The following is a 22,976-nucleotide window of genomic DNA, read 5'->3' on the forward strand; positions in this document are numbered from 1 at the left end:
GCAATATTTTTTGGGAGAATATAATTTATTGCATTTGAGAACTCAATTCCAAAATTTTGTATTTCATTCATTACCTTTTATGTGAAAACAATTCTGTTGAGAATTAATAGAAAATTCGCTTGAATGGGAAACTTCATCGTAATTCAGTGATTTAGTGGAAACAAGTTCGAATTCTTCATTTAATAGTCTTGGAGTTGGTTAATAGTTCAAGGAAAGTCCTTTAAGTTTATATTATTGAATTATAAAACTCGAGCTTTGACTTCGAATTTCATTTTCGGCAATTTTACCATAGAAAAGTCCAGTTTATGAAAGAAAACGAATTAATAAACAAGCAAACACTGTGAGAAATCACGATTAAAGATCCAATTCGAACACGAGTTCGATCGAAACATAATCCAAACACTGGAAATTTCAAACCTTCGAAACGCGCAAAATTCAAAGGTTGATTTCGCGTATATTCGCTCGCAAATCGCGCGCACCTGCCTTGTTTCGAAGCCCGCAACCAAGCCGCTCGTTGTCCTTTCTCCGCGAAAATTTGTTTATCCCTTTGTGTCGACCTTATAAATATAATAATCAACCCCGAACGCTCTATTGTGCCATTATGCGCCCCATATTTCACGAACACCGTCGGAATGAGTAGGTTGTATATTCGCTCCAGCACGTGGCGCCGCCGCTCGGCGAGCATCCGCACTCGGCGAGCGCTTGCGTCGCTCCGAGAATACTATATACCGCATTCAGCGAGCGATCCCCGTTAGTGTTACTTCAAGCTTCGACAGAGAAGCTCGCGTAAAGCTTGACGCAGCGCATTCGCCTCACGGTAACTGTAAACACAACTTCGAGCTGCGAGTTATGTGGAACGTAAGAGCTCGCAAGTCTTAACCGTCGTCAACTTCGGCGCCAACCGAGAGTTTCGTGAATGATGAAATTGAGAATCGTGTTCAAGAAGAGACTGTCAAAATTCCAAAAGTGAAAAGTGTCGAAATCGCGATGTGGTTCCTAGTGTTACTGTTGTTTTTCGCCTCCTCTTCCTCTGGCTCGAGGTACGGAGGACCGGTGCAGTGTTCCTGGTTACCGGATAACACCGACACGACGTCGTCCAAACTTTCGCTCACGTGCAAAGTAAAAGTTCTCGGCGAAGCCGAAAGTGTTAACTTCACCTCCGTGCCCTCGGAGATAACTTCGAAGCTGAAGATAATATGCGAGAACGAGCTGTTCATCGAGAGCGTCCTGCCGAGCCAGGGCCTGCAGCGGCTCCACGAACTCGTCAACTTGAACATTGTGAACTGCAAGTTATTATCGATCGAGCCCAACTCCTTCCTGGGACTTTACAACTTGAAACAGCTGTCCATCAACACCCACAACTCCAACTGGGGTCCCGGAAAAAGCCTAGAGCTGTCTAGTTTGAGCCTGATGGGTCTTAAGGAACTTCAACTTTTCGATCTGTCCGACAACAACATCCGGCTGTTTCCCGATGGCACCTTCTGCGCCCTCCAGAACTTGCACACCCTGAACCTCACGAGGAATCGGCTGAAGAACCCTGAGAATTTCGGTTTCAACATCCCCGAGTGCAGCAGCAGCGAACTTCACCATTTGGATGCGTCCCACAACGGTTTACGTTCCCTCACAGAAGCCACCGGTTTTTCCTATCTTCGCCGTCTTCAGACCTTGAACCTGAGCAACAACAACATCACCGACATCTCCGGGGAAGCTCTAGCTGGTCTAGTTTCCCTGAAAGTGATCAACTTATCCAACAACAGAATAGAAGGTCTACCTGCAGGTCTTTTCGCAGGAAGTAGGGAGTTACACGAAATTCACCTTCAAAACAATTCCCTATTCTCCCTTGCCAAAGGAATCTTCCACCGTCTAGAACAACTTCTAATCCTTGATTTATCGGGAAATTCCCTGACCAGCAATCACATAGATGCTGGTACCTTCTTGGGACTCATACGTCTGATTGTCCTAAATCTATCCCACAATTCTCTCACCCACATCGATGGTCGTACATTCAAAGACTTGTTCTTCTTGCAAATTCTCGATCTGAGGAATAATTCCATCGGATTCATCGAAGACAACGCGTTCTTACCCCTTTACAATCTCCACACCCTGAATCTGGCTGAAAATCGTTTAAACACCATCGGACCTCTTCTTTTCAACGGTTTATTCATCCTCAGCAAACTGACGTTAAACAACAATCTTATCTCAACTATCGACCCCAAAGCTTTCCACAATTGTTCGTCCCTGAAAGAACTAGATTTGAGCTCGAATTCTTTGGAACAAGTACCGGAAGCCATTCAAGAACTCACATTCCTGAAGACTTTGGACCTGGGAGAGAATCAGATAAGCGAGTTCCGGAATGGCTCATTCAAGAATTTGAACCAACTTACCGGTTTGCGGATGATTGACAATAATATCGGTAACTTGACCGTTGGGATGTTCTGGGACTTGCCCAGTTTGCAAGTGTTGAATTTGGCGAAGAACAAGATTCAAGGGATCGAGAGGGATACTTTCAAGAGGAACACGCAATTGGAGGCTATAAGGTTGGATGAGAACTACATCGGTGATATAAATGGGATATTCGCAACTTTGGCATCCTTGTTATGGTTGAATTTATCGGATAATCACCTGGTTTGGTTCGATTACGCCTTTATCCCGAAGAATTTGAAATGGTTGGATATCCATGGTAATTTCATTGAACACTTAGGGAATTATTATAAGATCCAAGATGAAATTAGGATTAAAACGTTGGACGCCAGTCATAACAGAATAACGGAAATTTCTCCCATGTCCATCGCAAACAGTATAGAGTTGCTTTTCATTAACAACAATTTCATCAAGTCCATCCACCCTAACACTTTCCTGGACAAAACTAATTTAGCCAGAGTGGATATGTATGCAAATGAATTAGTAAACTTGGATCTGAGCTCCCTACGTTTATCCACCTTCCCAGAAAATAAGTCATTACCGGAAGTGTACCTTGGAGGAAATCCTTTTCACTGCGACTGTAACATGGAATGGCTGCAGCTCATAAACAACATCACGGATTCCAGGCAATACCCGAAAATAATGGACTTAGACAACGTCCTCTGCAAGTTGACGCATTCCAGTAGAGGCGTTTCTCATCTTCCTTTCAACCGCGCCAAGAGTAGTGACTTTTTATGTACCTACGAGACACACTGTTTCGCCCTGTGCCATTGTTGTGACTTTGACGCCTGTGATTGCAAAATGACGTGTCCTACTGGTTGTTCGTGTTACCACGACAGGACTTGGAACACGAACGTGGTAGACTGTTCGAAACAGAACGCGCCTGAAATACCGCAGCGTATACCAATGGATGCCACCGACGTCTATCTGGACGGTAACAAACTGAAGGACCTGAAAGATCATGTGTTTATCGGCAGGAAGAATCTGAGAAATTTGTATTTCAACAACAGCGGTATCGAGGAAATCCAGAACAGTTCGTTTAACGGTTTGAACGCGTTGCAAACGTTGCATCTGGAGGACAATAGAATCAGGCAGTTGCAAGGTTTCGAATTCGAACATTTGGTGAATTTGAGGGAGCTGTACCTCCAGAACAATTTGATAAGTTACATCGGGAATCGTACTTTGGAACCTATGGGCTCGTTGCAGGTTCTCAGGTTGGACGGTAATAAATTAGTGTCGTTTCCCTTGTGGTTACACACAAGTCATCTACGTCTAACCGAGCTTATGATAGCCCAAAATCCGTGGTCTTGTCGCTGCAAGTTCCTACAAGAGTTCACGGCCTGGGTCGCGGATAACGCGTTGAAAATCGTCGATAGCAACGATATCATGTGCGTGAATTCAGACTCTCAACCACCGGACCAGAGAAGTTTGGACTTTAACAGTACGGCATGCAGTGATTTCTACGCGGGAAGTGTAATCGATACGATGCTCGTATCGGCCTACTGGCCAACTGTTGTTGTGACTTTATGCCTCGTTTTTGTCGTGCTACTGGTCGTCGTACTCTGGTTCTTGTTCAGGGACTCGCTGAGAGTGTGGTTGTACTCGAGTTACGGCGTGAGGTTGTGCAGCTTCAGGGCCGCGGCCGCGTTCGAAGATAGAGACAAGTTGTACGACGGTTTCGTGTGTTACAGTCCCAAAGACGAGGAGTGGGTGGTGCAGGCCTTGTGCGCCGAGCTAGAGACTAAGTTCCAATTGTGCTTGCAGTACCGGGATTTCCCCCATGCTGCTTATCTTCAACACACCGCTCCAGCCGTGCTGGAGGCGGCCGAAGCTAGTCGTCGGGTGATAATAGTTTTAACTAGGAACTTTTTACAGACTGAGTGGTCGCGATACGAGCTTCGGCAGGCCCTGCACGAAGCCCTGAAAGCGCGAGTGTTCAAGCTGGTGATCTTGGAGGAGGGTCCCCTTCCCGAAGCCCTCCTGGACCCCGAGCTCAAGCCCTATCTCAAAACCGCTCATCGGGTGCGATGGGGCGAGAAGAGGTTTTGGGAGAAACTCTATTACTCCCTTCCGTCTGTGGAGAATCGGGGCAAAATCAACGCCAACTACAGACGGAACATCAACAATTACACCATAGACTCCAGGGTGGTTCCTAACGGTAGACAGAGTCACCACAGCTACCCGGAGAAGATGAGGACGCAGGCGCCTCCGTCGCCTGGCATGCAGATGCTGCCGCCCCCGGCCTACACCTCTGGCAACCATCCAGAAGTCGACGACGCCAATTATTCGTCGGCGACGACCGCGACGCCTTCCCCCAGGCCGGCGAGGAGGTCCATCCAGGAACCGAGGCCGATCAGCGACCACATCTACTCCAGCATAGATAGCGATTACAGTACCCTGGAACGCGGTGGGTCTGGCAGGAGAGGTCTCCCATGGAGGCCCCACGTCTTCGTGCAGACGGCTGGCGTCCAAAATGGCGGCCAGGCCTACCTTGTGTGATAAACTTAACGACTGATTAGGTATGTAAAAAAACTATTTCGATAAAGACTTAACGGATTCTGTATAATGTAAAATAATCCTCCAAATTTTATTAATTTGTATTATATTATTTTTGTACATTGATTGTAAATAGATATATATTTATTTGTTCATTAATCTGTATTATTTTTGTGCATATTTTCTACCTATTGCAAAACGAATTATATATAAAATAAATGCGATGTGAATTATAAAATGTGTTTGAATCTGTCTCTCCGAATATTTTTCAGGCCGAAATTAACGACTAGATTTCCATCAGCGCACAATTTCGAATCAATTTACCAACTTTTAATTACGCGAGATGGAAATTTTTTCCCATTTCACGATAAAATTATCACACTATCCTGACAGAAAGTAAATGAATCGTTTTGAACTCGAACAGAGTAAATTGAAAATTGTGGACTGCGAAACACTGCTCCCAAATGAAAAAAATGAATTGAAACCATCAAAAAATATCAAAACAAAAGAGAGGTAAGTATAACTTCATTGATAATGGTACGAAATATCAAGGAAATTATGAAAAAAGTTTAATATTTTCATCAATTTCCGACTAATTTCATGAAAACTCATCAAGCTCTCATGTAATTCAGTATCTGTTATGAAGCTCTTCGAGGAAAGTTGACTGAAAATAGTTATTCTGGTCTCTTGAATGAAAGTTTGAACTTCTAGCCAAATCGTCAGCAAAATGTTTTGCATTATAATATGTATAGTTTCATTACTCAATTTACTACGATACTATACTATTTTGGATATTTCTTCAAACGAAGAAAAAGTTACCTTCAGAAAACTCGAGAACTTCGCAAATTAAAAAGTTATGGTGAATGTAGGTTAGCTTCCAGGGTACTTTGGTGCTCAAAAGTACGAATTTGCTACAAATTGACCTCCCAAAACGGCAATGGGAATTCGAATCAATCGATACCGTAAAAATAGCCCTCAGTCACTAAAACCCATCGAATTCCAAACTAGTGACTGTGAACACCGTTTGTTGTTGACCGCTCAGTATCAAAATGCACGTTACCGTCCAGAAAAAAATCCTAATTACAACTTTTACCGATTTTATCCGCTCTATCTTAGGCTGAACTCCCTCAGAGGCAGTCTCATTTTTTCATTCTAAATTATCCACGTATAAAGGTCGGTGTGTGTGTGTGTGGAGCATGTGTGCTATTAACTCTTTCAACTACTGTGAAACTGGTTTTCTCGTGGAACTAGTAATTTAATTTGTTTGGTCCCCGTTTTCTTGAGCATCTTATTACACGTTTGAACTACTGGGGGACCAGAGGGCTGAGTTGCCAAGTGAAGAAATTTCATAAAAATACAGGCTTTTTGCCATCAAACAGTCTCAATTCATTCTTCAGGTCATATTTCAAATATAAAAACATAATGAACAACTAAGAAGAGAACATTCCTAGATGGATTTTCACCATTTATATTCACACTTATTCGAGAATATTTCCTCCTTGTGGCGTCTGGCAACGCTGCAAGTAAGGTGGTTGAACAGTAAGTCCTGTTCTTGAAGAGTGTTGATGCCAGGGGCATAATTCGTAATCGGATATGTTCCTCTAGGGTTGACAACACAAAGAGGGGTACTTCTGAAGGGATGACGCACTGGATGTCACTACGTTCATTCAAATTATAGGTTTGGAAGTTGGTTTGTGGGTTTGTTGAGCTCTTTCGATGGTCCGAGTTCAGGTAGTTTTACGTAACGATTCATTTGCTGGAATTCTTCGATAGTTTGACATTTTTGTACGTGCACATTCTTCAGTCTTTGTGCTTACCCCATTTGATGAGGATTTTTTTGCAACTACGACTTCAATTTGTTTTATTTCCTAATTTTATTGAAACAAAAATAGGTGTACTACCCTGAAATCTTCTTAAAATAAGTAAAAGTTGAAATTCTTTCGTTATTGTTGATTTGTTCAGTCGTGCAGAACAAGCATGTTACTATTGAACATTCCCTACGTCAAAATATCAATTTTCCTTGAAGAATCAATTTAAAGCCAGGAAAATATCGTAAGTGTTCTCATCAAAAACCGTTCACAACGCAATTTTTTCCACATGTACCATTCTATCATACATTCACCGCTTCATTTATGACAAACGTTCCATGTAATGCAATGCGGTTTGATAGAAATCTATCTATACATGACAGAGATCGTAGACCTATATCTACATGGGCTGTCTTTATTTTATATGCTGAAGTGAGCAGGAATCCCTATTCACTTAGATGAGTGAAGAGATTTTTCTCACAATTTACTCAGGAATTAATTATATTGAGAGTATTAATTGTAGTAATTCTTCATCTCATTACTCATTCGTCCAACAGTTATTGCATTGTTCTGTGAGTTCTAGACAACCATAAAATCTCACCTCATTTTTCAATAAATGGCTCAATTTATCAAATTACCAAGTTGGAATTTAATTCCCTGAAATAATTTAATAGAGCTGAATTTAAGGTATGATTATCGTTGAATAAGATTCTGGGGAATTTTAAATTATAAAATGAAACATGGACGCACGAAATTTATTATTTTCAGAGGTTTTTCTTTGAATCCATTCTTATGAGAACTTGCTGGATAGCTGGCAGCTCTTGATATGAATCTGGAGAGGCACTCAACGCTCCTGACTTCACATAGTTGCTTAAAATACTCAACAATAACGCTGAGTTTGGAAGGAATTATTGGAGATCACCAAGTTCGTTATATTTCAGAGTGGGCTCAGAGATTGTTTTCCAAAGCGTTGAAATAACTCATTAAAAATGAAAAAAAAGGTTTTCCCTCCTCGTAAACTAATCAGATTTCATTCAAAACCCGGAAAACGTCGCAAGAAACACGACAGTCCGACCAAACAGGTCACAAATAGATTTTTCATTCAACTTTTCGAACGCAGGCCCATAATTGAGCCGTATGAAAATAGCACCGACGAATGACATCAATCTACGTCAGGAGAAACACGACGAACAATCGGAATCGCGGGGGTTGAGAAAAACTGACATTTACAAATTCATAACATAATTTTCCCGATGCATATGAGAGGGAGGCTAAAGGCGATCGATACTGCTTCGATTTTACGTTTTTTGCTCGACGACTATCGCGATGATTTATTCATTTTTCGAATTTTTCCCCGTGTAGCGATGATGGTCCGTGGAAACTAATGGTTCAGGCCTGCTCAGGTCCGGTAAATTGGTCGATCATTATTAGAATGAACCCAGACGAGTGTTTTATAATAGCGTGCGCTGGGATGGATAGATCATGTGGTTCTTGATGATGATGAGAGACGTGAACCAGTTTTTAAGGAAATTATCAGTTTGGAACTTCCGAACTAGTCGAGGTAATAGATCGAAATAGAACAACGATTCACCATTGAGGTTGAATCTTGAAGAGTTGCTTCATGATTTTTCTGACAGATATTCGTGTCGAAAAATCCCGAAAAGATGAGGTCAGTTAAAAAATCGCCTAGACCCATCGGTTGCATCGAGCTCAATGAAATTTCGAGATTTGTCACTAGGAGAATTGCCCTTTCAGAGTATGTAACACATTTGGGTCTGAAATATTTTTTGTAGAAGATACACGTGTCGAAATTTGTTCATAGAAAACTCATAGGACTAGAAAAAAAAAAACCCCTTGCTGATGCAAGAAAAAACGTCAAATTTAAAAATATAACCTCAAATAGACGGATAGAGGGAGCAGCACATATGTTTTTTTCTAAAAGGGTTTCATTCTTTCATCTTGAATAAAATACATATACGAGGATGTATTGATATCTAGTTAGCCTGGAACAGTTCCATGCATAAAAAAATATTGCGTTATCATAGCAACGAACAATAACTCCTTAGAAGTGTTAGTGTGAAGTAAAAACAAAATTGTAGTATCGAGCCATCATCAAGTACTTACGAAGATATGCTTAATATCCTTGGTGATCAATGTCCTTCGTATGCGACCGTGAAAAATTGGACTGCAAGCTTCAAAAGAGGCGAATTTCCCATTGAAGATGATGACCGATCGGGAAGGCCAGTTTCTGTGTCAGTTAGGGCTTAAACGGATATTTGAAGCACGGACATAGTTCACGTCAATTTGGACATGAGAAAAATTGCCGCAAAATTGTTCCCCAAATGTTTGAATGTTGACCAAAAGCGTGCAAGGGTAGAAGCATCGCGTTCGATCTGTGCTCGATTTAAAAACGATGTAGACTTCTTAAACCGAATTGTTACTATGAATGAGACTTGGGTTCATTTCTACGATCCAGAAACAAAGCAACAATCGATGGAATGGCAACACTCAGGTTCTCCAAGACCTATGTTGTTCTTGCTTCAGTTTTTTGGGATTGCCATGGAGTAATCATGATTGGTTTTATGGATATGGGTAGAACAATAACCGGAGATTCCTATTCGACATACTGACCACTCTTAGGGAAAAAATTAAAGAGAAAAGACGCGGAAAGCTATCCAAAGGTGTTTTGTTTTTTGCAGGACAACACCCCTGAACACAAATCTCATGTTGCCATCCAAAAAATTTGTGATTTAGGGTTTGAATTACTAGAACACCCCCCTTATTCGTCAGATTTGGCTCCATCCGACTATCATCGCTTTCCTCAACTGAAAAAAAGTTTGAAAGATTGTAAATTTTCCTCCAACGAGGAGGTAATAAAAGCTGTGGAGGTCTGGTTTGCAGAGCAAGAAGAAACATTGTTTTTGAATGGTCTAGAGACGTTGCAGGTTCCCTGTAATAAATGTATCCAATTTAGAAGGGAAAATGTTGAATAATAACATATTTTGACATTGAAATTTTGTTTGGTTTTATAGTAGGCTAAGAACTTTTCAATATATCCTCGTATGAGTCTGCTTTTCCACGAAACTACATCGTCAATCTTCCACCCGATGAAGGGAATCTCAACTTAGATACAGGAGATCAGTTTTCCACGAAATTTCTCATCCCTATAAAAAAACTGAAGGCATACTCCTTCCTGCAATTCAAGGAAGGACCACGGGGCTGAAAACCTTCCCGGAACTCCTCGTACTAATCGTCCTCTAAACGAAAGAGAAACGAATATGCAGCGGCGTTTTTCCGCACGACTTGGGCGGCTGAAAAAATGGATTCAGCAGTAGTAGGTTTGTCGGTTAGGAGCGTAATCGTTACAGCAGAACGAGCAGCCGTTCGCCAAATTGTAGGAGCCGCTCGGAAATGGGCCGCTGCTGATATCTGGTTCACGAGTGGCCTGGCCGTGTAAATGCAGGCCCGTTGATTGCCGCAGATCCAGGGCGATTTCAAGTGCACCGAGTCCATATAAAGCGTTGTTGAATATCTAACTAACGGTTGTTTTTGCATAATTGCGAACTGGATCTGATCTGCGCCAAAGGGCTAATGCGTAATTGTTATCGTATCGCTCGTTATTTGGTTTTGGCGTATTCCGATACGCCTCACGTGACTCGGAAATTCGTTTCCAATGCAACTAGATTTCGTCTGGAGAGACACGTTATTATTAAACAAGAAAAAAGGATGCAGTTCAGGGTGTGTCAGAGTTTCCAACGGTTATTGCTGTGATAGAGGTGGGTAGGTGCGGAAGGGCTCTTTGCGTCCCTCAGGGTCTGTAGTTTTCAGTCGAAGCCATGATTTGGACCGGAATGCATTTTTCAGTAAAGCCGAGGACATTTTCACCTTTGTGGAACAGTGAAAATTTCCGAGGAATTTGGTTCCATATAGATACGGGGCAGAAGCTCTCTCAGATCATTTAAGGATTCTGGGGTAGGTTGATGATTATCTAATCTTCTTTGGAGCATATCCCATGCATGTTCTATGCAATTCAAATCTGGTGAGTGCGGAGGTATTGGTAAATGTGGAATACCAAGCTCCTCGCGCGAATTCTCAACTATGGCTGAACGGTGCGGTCTAGCGTTATCGTCTAGAAATTGAAAAGTTTCACCAATAGCAGCGTGAAAATTTGACACAACATTGTCAATGACATGCTCCCTATGTTGTAAGGCGGTCATATTCCCAAGACAAATGTGTAGATCTGTGCGCCCGTTGAAACATATCCCGGCCCATACCATAACACTACCCCCTCAGAATGGATGGACTTCTTGGACATAGCGACGATTACGAGGTATGCGTGGGATTGTCCATACCCTTATTCTTCGAGAATCTGAAAATCGTGCATATCTGGATTCATCAGTGAAAAGGACACTACGCCATTGATCGTTCCAATTGATATATTGCCTTGCCCATTCCGGTCTGTGACGCTTATGGTCACGTGTTAATGGAACTCCTCTTAATGGACGTCTAGAACCAAGATTCGCCTCTCTCAAACGTCGTCTGATGGTTTCGATGGAAACTTGGACCCCATCTGCATTTTGAAGAGTATTCCTTAGTATTCTACACGTAGATGTAGGGTTTCTTCTCGCCGAAACGGGGATGAAACGATCATGAGGAGGTGTTGTTTTGCGTCGCCCACCAAGCCTTGGTCTTTCCGACACGGAACCTGTCTCCCTGAAACTATTCCAAAGTCGAAATATCACACTTTGGCTGACTTGGAGCCTTTCCGCTACAACAACCTGAGTTAGGCCACCCTGTAGCATTCCGATAGCCCTATTAGCCTCAGCGTTTGTTAATTTACGTCTTGGCATTTTCAGAAAACTCCTTTCAAATCGAAGCCGTTGATAAACTGACTTCATTTCAAAATAAGAACATTCATGAAGCATATGCAAAGAACCAAACTTCAGAAAAGAGGCGTCCAGATTGACGAAATGTCTCATACTGATTTTATTGGATCAATTCACGTTGTTATTGAGTTTTAAATGATTTTACAGCGATTTTCTCGAAGATTACATACTTTTAAAAACGATTGAATACGAATCCCTAAGTCTTGTGGAGCAGATTATTTTAAATTGTCTTTTAAATACAAATTATATAAGGAGAAATCTAGAGAAGAAGAAGATGAAACATTTTCATGCACAATGACGCCTAGAGTTCGAGATATACCAAACCTAATGGGTGTTTATGAACTGTGAAACACTTCAAACGTTTCTTGTCAAGTAACAGCAGGTAAACACTTAATTTCATAACCAAAAAATTCGGAACCGCACCTGTAGGATGCCACATGTCCGCAGATCGATTAAAAGCATCGTCGTTTCCAATATTCCGTTCGAATTCTTAAACACAACCGGCCATTTGATGTAGGTACCTGTGCCAGAAGGGCGTCTAACATATGAATAATAACATAGTTCCCCAGGATATTCCGCCAACTGTTCTATGCCGCCACGTGCCGCCCATTCACTTTCTGGACTTCCTATATATGAACGTTATCGGCTACGCGAGGGAAAGTGCTTGCATTTCCATGAGTTTGCACACACGAGTTCTGCGATTAAGCTAATGCCTTATTTCTACTATCAATGAATGGAAATTCTACAACCAGTTTTAACTACAAATTAAATTTTTTTTCGAATATAATTGAATAGAATTGAATTCTGAAAAAAGTATCTCTCAGAGCAGAACGCACGGTTTCTTCGAGATCGCTGTGGTTCGCAGATTTATTACTGGAAGAGTTGCGTCTTCGGAACGTGCATCACTCTCTGATCTGTGATGGTTTTTCTGGAAGATAATCGACTCGAAAGGTGTCCGTCGAAAAATTCCCAAAAAGATGGGGTCGGTAAAAAAATTCGTCAAGATCGATTTCACCGAGGTAGATGGAATTTCGAGATATAGTAGCAGAAGAGTTGCTCCCATTGGGCAGTACGCTGAATATCGATTATTTCATCTATTTCTACTACCCCCAACGTACGTGAGCTGGTTCCGAGTCCACAAGATGAAAGAGCCTCTAATCCAGGAGCGGATGACTTCAATTGTTCGAGTCACGAAAACATATTCATGAGGTTCAGCTTGGGTTCACACTTTTTTATGAATTGTGCTTAACGCTCTGTTAATCCTCGGTATTTAGTGTTACGTCGGTGTTTTCAATGTGCTATTAGCTTTGTCAGGATATATTATGAGCTTGTTGGAGATTTGTTATTTTTTTGTCGAAGTGTAAGCTTATCATCATCAGTAACTGGCTGAAGGATTACAGCTTCTTCTTCACCATAAATAATATTAGACGTTTTAAAGGTTCAACCATGGTCAACCAAAAAAGGTGCCTGTCTTGTGAATTTGATGGTGTGAATTTTAGAACTTTGGATATGCAGAGATATTTTCGAAAAAATTGATGACACAAGGCGTATACTTTGAACTGTTCTAATCCTTAATTCATCCACAGTACGAATTTTTTTTCATTACGTATTTGACTTCTCTGGCAATAAGGCGATGAAGTTTTGAATATAGAATATTATCAAAGTATATTCAGAATACTCTAACTGAGTACGTTATCGTGAAATGTATCAAACCTTCTCCAGTATAAAAAAATCAGAAAACATTTTTTCTCACGTCATCCAACCTCTTCCTCATTCCCCATCGACCATAAATCTAAACCGCTTAGGAGAAGATCACGCGATCTCCATCCATCCTCCATCCATCTCCAACAACAACAACAACAATAAACAAAATCTCATAAATCCCGTAATTGCGTCAAGCGAAAGGGCACGACAATATCGTTAATTGAAGTCCACCCGAGGCGCGATGGGAAATCGTGCCTTGGTCACCCCTTATCTGGACGGCATCGCCGTAGTGCACGACGTGCATAGTCCTCCCCAGGTTTTAATTAATTTCCTGCATTCGCCGGTGACGTCCTCGACTCTACGTCACGGTAGGGACGTTCGGTGGGTTCCGTGATCATGAAAATGGACGGAAGTGGTCAGGGTGGATAATCGGTTTTATTGGTTGTTTTCCGGAAGGATCCGAAGCGGTTCTCTGGTGGGAATGGGATTAAAACAACAATAAACCTTTGGAACCGAGCGCCTTCCTCGAAATTTCCACTGTTTTTGGGAAATTCAGTGAAAAAAACATTCATCAGCTCCATGCTTCACAGGAGGTAGGTCCCCTTCGCTATCAGTCATGGCGCGTAAGCCCTTGGGGTAGCGAATAAAAGTCTCGAATAGATCCGCCCTGGTTGTGGTTCTTTCATTCTGGAGAAATACAATTACATCCCGATACCGCAAGTCATTTCACTTCGCGAGGTCATTCTTAGTATTCATTTCGTCAGTTCTGGTTGGCGCATTTTATTGAACAACCTTTGATTTTCACTGTACCCGGTATAAACTTTATAAAGTGCTCGTGACCGGATAGAATTTCCCGAATGTATGTTTGCTGATAGATTCGCTCATATTTCATACCTACACATATCTCCGTTGTACATATAATCAGTTTCCGAAGGTGTGAATAAACTAGTACATAATTTGATTTTGACTACTTCGTTATCGCTACCACCCTAGATAACAGCGAACTCTGTCTCCGACTAGCACCTAATCTGGTAGGTTTGCTATTCTTCCTAGTGAAAAGTTTACGGTTACCATTTTCAAAAATTCTTTTAATTCGAAAAGCTTTTTGATGTTATGAAATTCATACTCATCTAAAATACATTCAACGCCCTGTATCTTGGAAACGCAGCATTTCCGTATGAAGGCCTAAAAGACCTTTTTCTCTCCAGATAACTCAGAGACAGAAAGTCGAAGTTTTTCGTAATGTGTATGGAACACTCTTTAGGTAATAGGAGATGCATTTACACAGATACTAACTCAATTTCAATGAAATTTTATAGGTACCTTTTCCTACTACTAAAAAAACCAATAAGATTCATTTTACTCTGAAACCATACGTATGGATTCTGCCCATTCATCCCTCAGTTATACATTCTATGATAAATCATTGAGCAATATGATTCGATTTTTCATTAGTCCATGCTACCATATTATGTTGAAACATAATGAAAATGGGTTCGATGAATTAGGAACCAGAGCAATTTGAAATCTAGTTGACTCCATTGAAGTAAATCACCCCTTCAATGACTCAGGCATTCTCACATGAGGTAATTAAGATCAATTGAGAGCAACACTTTGAGATGAGAGATATAGCAGCTGATATAGTATACTCGAAGCCCTGTCAGTTTCAATTTGGATCTCAGCTACTAAATTTTCACTGTATGATTTGGTATTCAAAACCTCAAAACGTAATAAGAAGAGATATTTCTAATCCTAGCATCACTAATTAGTAGACATTCGGAAGTTTCAAATGAAGATAAGAGCAGAATCACCTATCTAAACTTGCAAATTTCGAAATGTAATATATCTAACTGTATCCCTTGAATTTGATTGAAACTTTCTGATTTGATGGTACAAAAATGATAGGTGACTGATCATGATCCAAAAAATATTCAATTGATCAGTTTTAGAAGAGGAATAAATGAAAAAAAAAAGTCTGAAATAACTAAAGGCTATTCCTAGCTGGCCTATTTAGGAATCCACTCCTGAGAAATTTTCAAATGAATATTGAGAGTTTTTGGTGGTTGTTTTGGACCACGTTAGGTATCTTGTGGAGCTATATATACACATATATATCCCAAGTGAGTCCGTAAATCACTTAGGAGCAACTCCGCGCTGAGCAGTTGGTTATATTACCGCATAAAATTGCTGTTGATAGCCCTTTGTCTAAATTACCCACCACCCATTATTCGGGCAGTTTGAAAATAACCGCCCAATAAGAAATCTCCGGTCGGGATGTTTTTATTACCAAAATATTATTACCGCAATATTAATAACATTTTCTTGTTCTTATGAGTCCAGAAGGCGTTGGGTAGAAACTTAGTTTACGGGCACACATAAAGAATCTATTGGGACACATAGAAAACAGTATTTTTGCAGTTTCCTGCAGTTATTGTTGGCTATTCTTTACAGTTTCTCATTTTTGTACTCTTATATCCACTGGCAAGAATGGATATTATAAAACAGATGATGGAAAAGTCTGTTTTCTACGGATTATAATTGCTAAAGTACATACTTCGTTGAATTAATACAAGATAACCTTTTGAGAATGACAAACGAACATTTTTTTCTGCAAAACTCACACACCGCTAAACTTATTTATGTAACAATGATTCTTGAATTTGTAAGTCACTTGAAGAACTGCATTTCAACGCTCGGTATATTTATCCAATCGAATATGTATGGTTCCAAATACAAATTGAGTCATTTCGAAAAATATTAGACGATTCTAAAACTCCTCTATATCACTGTGAAAGTGGTAGGAATTTACTACCCCTGACTAAAGCATCCAATATATATTCCACCCCGTTTTATCACCCGAGATGTTTGGATTGGTTGGAAATAAACGTGGATAAACTCGCTTACAATTTCATAGCCCAGAAAACCCCCTGAATATGTGCAATTTATAGGCAATAAAAATTAATATAACTACATATAATTTAATTTATTGCAGCACATATTTTATGACGTAGGGGTTGTAAAATCTTCGAAGTCGTCCTGTAACAACTTCCTTCCAGACTTCCATATATCAACCCAAACACTTATTCTAATTTAAGCATTGGTAATAATTGATTCTCTATCAATTTGCGATTCGTTAAAGTCAAATTTGGAATATTAGTGGTCTCGAGTTTAGATCATAAAAGTTTAATATCTGACTACCAGTGCACTTAAGTCAAGCACCAGTTTGGAAGCTGGGAGTTTGAGCAATGATCTGAAGGTCGTTAGACAAAAGAAATGAATATGTCTAGTACCTACCTGAGGAATGCAGTGAAGGTGACAAAATACAATGAAGTCTACACAAGAAAGTCGTGTTCTTGAACAAATGATTTGAAAACAGGTTAGTAGAAATGGACATTGAAGGGTAGAATCTATAAATCAATATCTGTTGGTGTTGACACTGTTATGATCTGAAATAAAGAAAAAGGACAACAAATAAATACTCCGATTGTATAATTCGGGTTGCTTCTGTGGCGTGAAGTTCTATGAAACCCTTTTTGAGGTCAGTAGGTTTGTGTTAGTAGGACGAAAGAAAGATTGTTACATTTCTGGCTCCTTTTCGAATTGAAAAAAATCGATTTGTATTCTATAACTCGAATAGATCATCGATTTACACCCTATTCAAAATTAATAGCTGGAAAGGAACTACATACGTTGATTTCAATCGAATAATATGACCGAAAACTATTCTACCAATCAATACTCGAACTCACCATACATGAGCTTTAATTTTCGAACATCCTGTATAGATAGAAATACTTTCTAAGGAGATTCTCATTGTCGGTCCTATTATTTGAAAGAAATCAATTCGATATCTAGGATAAAAACAAAGTTATGGACCATCTAGGTACCCTTGGGTCATCCTATTCATCATATTCAGATATTAATAATTGCCTTGTCAATATTTCCTTGGTTTATACTCACATTTTCCATAGGGTTTCTTTCTCGTGCCATATTGTTCGAAAATACATAATTTTGTAAACAAATTTGTAATACTGTATTTGGTGCTAGATCACATGTTTCAGTTTTCGAAAATTATTGATGTTTACGCCGACTCTTTAATTTCTCTTCAGTTTAAAACATGAAAAATAATAATATCTGTTGATATCGTATTCACATCGCGTACTGACACAAGGAATTCTACATAGTGCTGCGTTGAAACACAGAACTTCAGATTTTGATTAGGATTTTTTGAAATTATTGCTCTATTTTTATAATATGCACCCAATGAGCAACAGTTCAACTTATAGGATGTCTTATTATATGGAATTACATTGGTAAAACCAGCTTTAAATCTTTTGGAATGATTGTAATTACATCGAAATATATGGACTCAATGCGCAATGCCATAGACGGTTGTGTCTATAGAATTCGCTATCATTGTGCATCGATATTTTTCGATAAAGGATGTTTGATAGTTTTTTATTCCTTTAGAATAGTAGAATCTTAGTTTACTCGCTTCCAAGTATAGTTTTGTACGGTGAAATAGATAATGATTCTAGTGTCTTTTTGTGTGGAGGTCCTTTGATTTTTTTTCACCCAAAATCCAAAGTATCTCGTTTGATTCAAGAAGGTTGACATACCTATGAGCTGAGGAAGTACAGAATTTGGTTTGGGTGAGTTGAATTCCAGCAATTTACACTATTTTTTATTGAAAAAAATATGAAAAATGAAAATATCTATAGATATCGTAATCACATCGCGTACTGAGGCAAGGAATTCTACATAGAGCTGCGTTGGAACAGAGAACTTCAGATTTTGATTAGGATATTTTGAAATGATTGCTCTATTTTTATAATATGCACCCAATAAGCAACAGTTCAACTTATAGGATTTCTTATTATGCGGAATTCCATTGGTAAAACCAACTTTGAATCTTTTGGAATGATTATAATTAAATCGAAATATATGGACTCAGTGCGCAATGCCATAGACGGTTGTGTCTATAGAATTCGCTATCATTGTGCATCGATATTTTTCGATAGAGGATGTTTGATAGTTTTTTATTCCTTTAGAATAGTAGAATCTTAGTTTACTCGCTTCCAAGTATAGTTTTGTACGGTGAAATAGATAATGATTCTAGTGTCTTTTTGTGTGGAGGTCCTTTGATTTTTTTTCACCCAAAATCCAGAGTATCGCGTGTGATTCAAGAAGGTTGACATACGTATGAGCTGAGGAAGTACAGAATTTGTTCTGGGTGAGTTGATTCCAGCAATTTACACTATTTTTCATTGAAAAAAATATGAAAAATGAAAATATCTATAGATATCGTAATCACATCGCGTACTGAGGCAAGGAATTCTACATAGTGCTGCGTTGGAACACAGAACTTCAGATTTTGATTAGGATATTTTGAAATTATTGCTCTATTTTTATAATATGCACCCAATAAGCAACAGTTCAACTTATAGGATTTCTTATTATGCGGTATTCCATTGGTAAAACCAACTTTAACTCCTTTTGAGTGATTGTAATTACATCGAAATATATGGACTCAGTGCGCAATGCCACAGACGGTTGTGTCTATAGAATTCGCCATCATTGTGCATCGATATTTTTCGATAGAGGATGTTTGATAGTTTTTTATTCCTTTAGAGTAGTAGAATCTTAGTTTACTCGCTTTCAAGTATAGATTTGTACGGTGAAATAGATAATGATTCTAGTGTCTTTTTGTGTGGAGGTCCTTCGATTTTTTTTCACCCAAAATCCAGAGTATCTCGTGTGATTCAAGAAGGTTGACATACCTATGAGCTGAGGAAGTACAGAATTTGTTTTGGGTGAGTTGAATTCCAGCAATTTACATCATTTTTCATTGAAATATACAGTTCGTTCTGATTTGGTGTAACAAGTAAGCTCAATATTTTCTTGAGATAATTTCATCGACTTCAATGAAAGTGTGAGAAACCTTACACTCTTCAATTTCTCTTCAGTTTAAAACATGAAAAATAATAATATCTATTGATATCGTATATATTCACATCGCGTACTGAGACAAGGAATTCTACATAGTGCTCCGCTGGAACACAGAACTTCAGATTTTGATCAGGATATTTTGAAATTATTACTCTTTTTTTATAATATGCACCCAATAAGCAACAGTTCAACTTATAGGATTTCTTATTATGCGGTATTCCATTGGTAAAACCAACTTTAACTCCTTTTGAGTGATTGTAATTACATCGAAATATATGGACTCAGTGCGCAATGCCATAGACGGTTATGTCTATAGAATTCGCTATCATTGTGCATCGATATTTTCCGATAGAGGATGTTTGATAGTTTTTTATTCGTTTAAAATAGTAGAATCTTAGTTTACTCGCTTTCAAGTATAGTTTTGTACGGTGAAATAGATATTGAGTCTAGTGACTTTTTGTGTGGAGGTCCTTTGATTTTTTTTCACCCTAAATCCAAAGTATCTCGTGTGATTCAAGAAGGTTGACATACTTATGAGCTGAGGAAGTACAGAATTAGTACTGGGTGAGTTAAATTCCAGCAATTCACAGTGTTCTTATTGAAATATACAGTTCGTTCTTATTAGGTATAACAAGTGAGCTCAATATTTTCTTCAGATTATTTCATCGTCTATAATGGAAGTGTGAGAAACCTCACACTTCGATACTCTAATTCAAGTTTGTGTGAAATACCCAAATTCATAAATCGTTAACTTGCAACCCTTGCTTTAATCATTTCGATAGCTAGTTTTCGGAAACTATTGAAAATAATTGATGTTTACGTCGACTCTTCAATTTCTCCTCAGTTTAATACATGAAAAATAATAATATCTGTTGATATCGTATTCACATCGCGTACTGACACAAGGAATTCTATATAGTGCTGCGTTGGAACACAGAACTTCAGATTTTGATTAGGATAATTTGGAATTATTGCTCTATTTTCATAATATGCACCCAATGAGCAACAGTTCAACTTATACGATTTCTTATTATACGGAATTCCATTGGTAAAACCAGCTTTGAATCTTTTGGAATGATTGTAATTACATCGAAATATAGGCACTCAGTGCGCAATGCCATAGACGGTTGTGTCTATAGAATTCGCTATCATTGTGCATCGATATTATTCGATAGAGGATGTTTGATAGTTTTTTATTCCTCTAGAATTGAAGAATCTCAGTTTACTCGCTTTCAAGTATTGATTTGTACGGTGAAATAAATAGTGAGTCTTGTGTCTTTTCGTGTGGAGGTCCTTTGATTTTTCCTCGCCCTAAATCCAGAGTTTCTCGTGTGATCCAAGAAGGGTTGACATACCTATGAGCTGAGGAAGTACAGAATTTGTTTTGGGTGAGTTGAATTCCAGCAATTTACACTATTTTTTATTGAAATATACAGTGTGTTCTTATTAGGTATAACAAGTGAGCTCAATATTTTCTTCAGATAATTTCATCGTCTCTAATGAAAGTGTGAGAAACCTTTCACTTTGATAGTCAAATTCAAGTTTATGTGAAATACTCAAATTCCTTGTTTTCTAATCAATACTTCATATACACGAGCAGAAATGAATGAATCAAGCAACAAAATACAATAACTCAATTCGGAAGGAATTCTATCATTTTCCCTGAGCTAGATACTCATCAGATCGCCATCAAAGATGCCGTCCAGCTCCATTTCTATGACTTACGCGCCATTGAAGTACCCATTATATGCATATGCATTCGTAATGATTCGTTCGCGGTGAAACAGATCTCCAATAGACCGATTCGTTCAGGTCCATGCGGTGTAATAAGTTGGAAGGTCTTCGTCGAGACTAGAACTGCTGCGGATGCCAGTAATTACCCTGGAAATCGTATAACTTTCTGCCGCGTGTACCCGTCGACGTACGCGGCCAGAGGAAATGAATTGTGTTTTAATCTTTCTGTTATCTATACCTTCGGAAAAAATAGATTTCAATTTGCGATGCCTCTGGCTGTAGGATTGAGGAAATACGCGTTTCGTCGGCAGGTTTTAATTGATTGTTGTGGGAACTTGGAAGGTTAGTATGACAAGTTCGGGGCAGCTTTGGGAAAATACCTCAGCAACACCTTCTGATACATACTCCCAGCCCAAATATCTCGAAAGATCCAGTGTCCTGAATATCAAAACCAGCAGAGCCCTCATAATATATTATAATATTATGTCTCTTCTCCAAGCTTGATGAATTTGCTCTATATTATACTTAAATAAAAAAAAATAAACTTGTATGTCCTGCGGATGCACCTGTGCTGAACAGACAAATGAAATTAAATAAATACTGAGACTCCCTCTCGATATATAAGGGCCATTATCCACAACAATAATTAATATTTGAGGTTGAGGATTTTTTCCCAACCTATTGCAATTTATGCTCATTATAATTATCTTAATGGTAAGGGGGGCACATGTAAATGGTGAATTTCCGTCCATCGCTTCAGAGTACTGGTGTAATTACACTCCTGTAATGCGAAACGATCGAAATAATATATATGCATTTGAATAATTTTGATTGAGATATATCATTTTAATAATGACATGATCTGGTGGCATTGTCTGGACTTTTCCTCTACGAGGATATATTGAAGAATTCTTAGCCTTCTTTAGAACCAGACAAAATTTCAATGCCAAAATATTTTATTACTCAACATATTCTCCTCTTAATTGGATACATTTATTACAGCGAACTGGCAATGTCTCTAGACCTTTCAAACCTCTGCAAACCAGACCTCCACAGCTTTTATAACCTCCTCGTTGAAGGAAATTTACGACCTTTTAAACTTTTTTCAGTTTAGGAAAGAGATGATAGTCGGGTGGAGCCAAATCTGGTGAATATGAGGGGTGTTCTAGTAATTCAAACCATAAATCATGAATTTTTTGCATGGCAACGTGAGATTTGTGTGCAGGGGCGTTGTCCTGCAAAAACTAAACACCTTTTGATAGCTTTCCGCGTCTTTTCTCTGTAATTTTTTTCCGTAGAGTGGTCAGTAATGTCGAATAGTAATCTCCGGTTATTGTTCTACCCTTATCCAAGAAATCAATCATGATTACTCCATAGCAATCTCAAAAAACTGGAACAAGAACTTTTCAGCAGATTTTTGGATCCCATTCCATCGATTGCTGCTTTGATGTACTCAAGCCTCAACTATAGTAACAATTCGGTTTAAGAAGTCTACATTGTTTTCAAATCGAGCACAGATCGAACGCAATGCTTCTACCCTTGCACGCCTTTTCACTTGAGGAAAGAGATGATGGTCGGATGGAACCAAATCTGGTAAATAAGTAATCTCCGGTTATTGTTCTACCCTTATCCAAAAAATCAATCATGGTTACTCCATGGCAATCCCAAAAACTACAGCAAGAATTTTTCCAGCAGATTTTTGGACATGAAACTTCTTAGGTCTTGGAGAACCAAGGTGTCGCCATTCCATCAACTGTTGCTTTGTTTCTGGATCGTAGAATAGAAATGTACCCAAGTTGCACCCATAGTTTAAGAAGTCTACATCGTTTTCAAATCGATCACAGATCGAATGCGATACTTCTACCCTTGCACGCTTTTGGACAACATTCAAATTTTTGGGGATCCATTTTGCAGCAATTTTTCTCATATCCAAATTAACTTGATCTATATGATGAACGCGTTCGTATGAAGTATTCAA

At 39.1% G+C, this 22,976-nt stretch overlaps 1 protein-coding gene across 1 annotated transcript; it reads left to right on the forward strand.

Moving 5' to 3' along the window:
* Nucleotides 1–747: 747 nt before the first annotated feature.
* LOC123315210 (toll-like receptor 7) lies at nucleotides 748–5,155 on the forward strand. Its single transcript, XM_044900816.1, has one exon. It carries the CDS (start codon nucleotides 988–990, stop codon nucleotides 4,918–4,920), a length of 3,933 nt encoding a protein of 1,310 aa, XP_044756751.1. The 5' UTR covers nucleotides 748–987; the 3' UTR covers nucleotides 4,921–5,155.
* Nucleotides 5,156–22,976: the final 17,821 nt, after the last annotated feature.

Source organism: Coccinella septempunctata, chromosome 6 (assembly GCF_907165205.1).
Source record: "Coccinella septempunctata chromosome 6, icCocSept1.1, whole genome shotgun sequence".
Taxonomy (NCBI): domain Eukaryota; kingdom Metazoa; phylum Arthropoda; class Insecta; order Coleoptera; family Coccinellidae; genus Coccinella; species Coccinella septempunctata.

Bases quoted from the DNA above. Each gene is read 5' to 3' on its own strand.
- LOC123315210 (XM_044900816.1), top strand. From the start codon at position 988: ATGTGGTTCCTAGTGTTACTGTTGTTTTTCGCCTCCTCTTCCTCTGGC.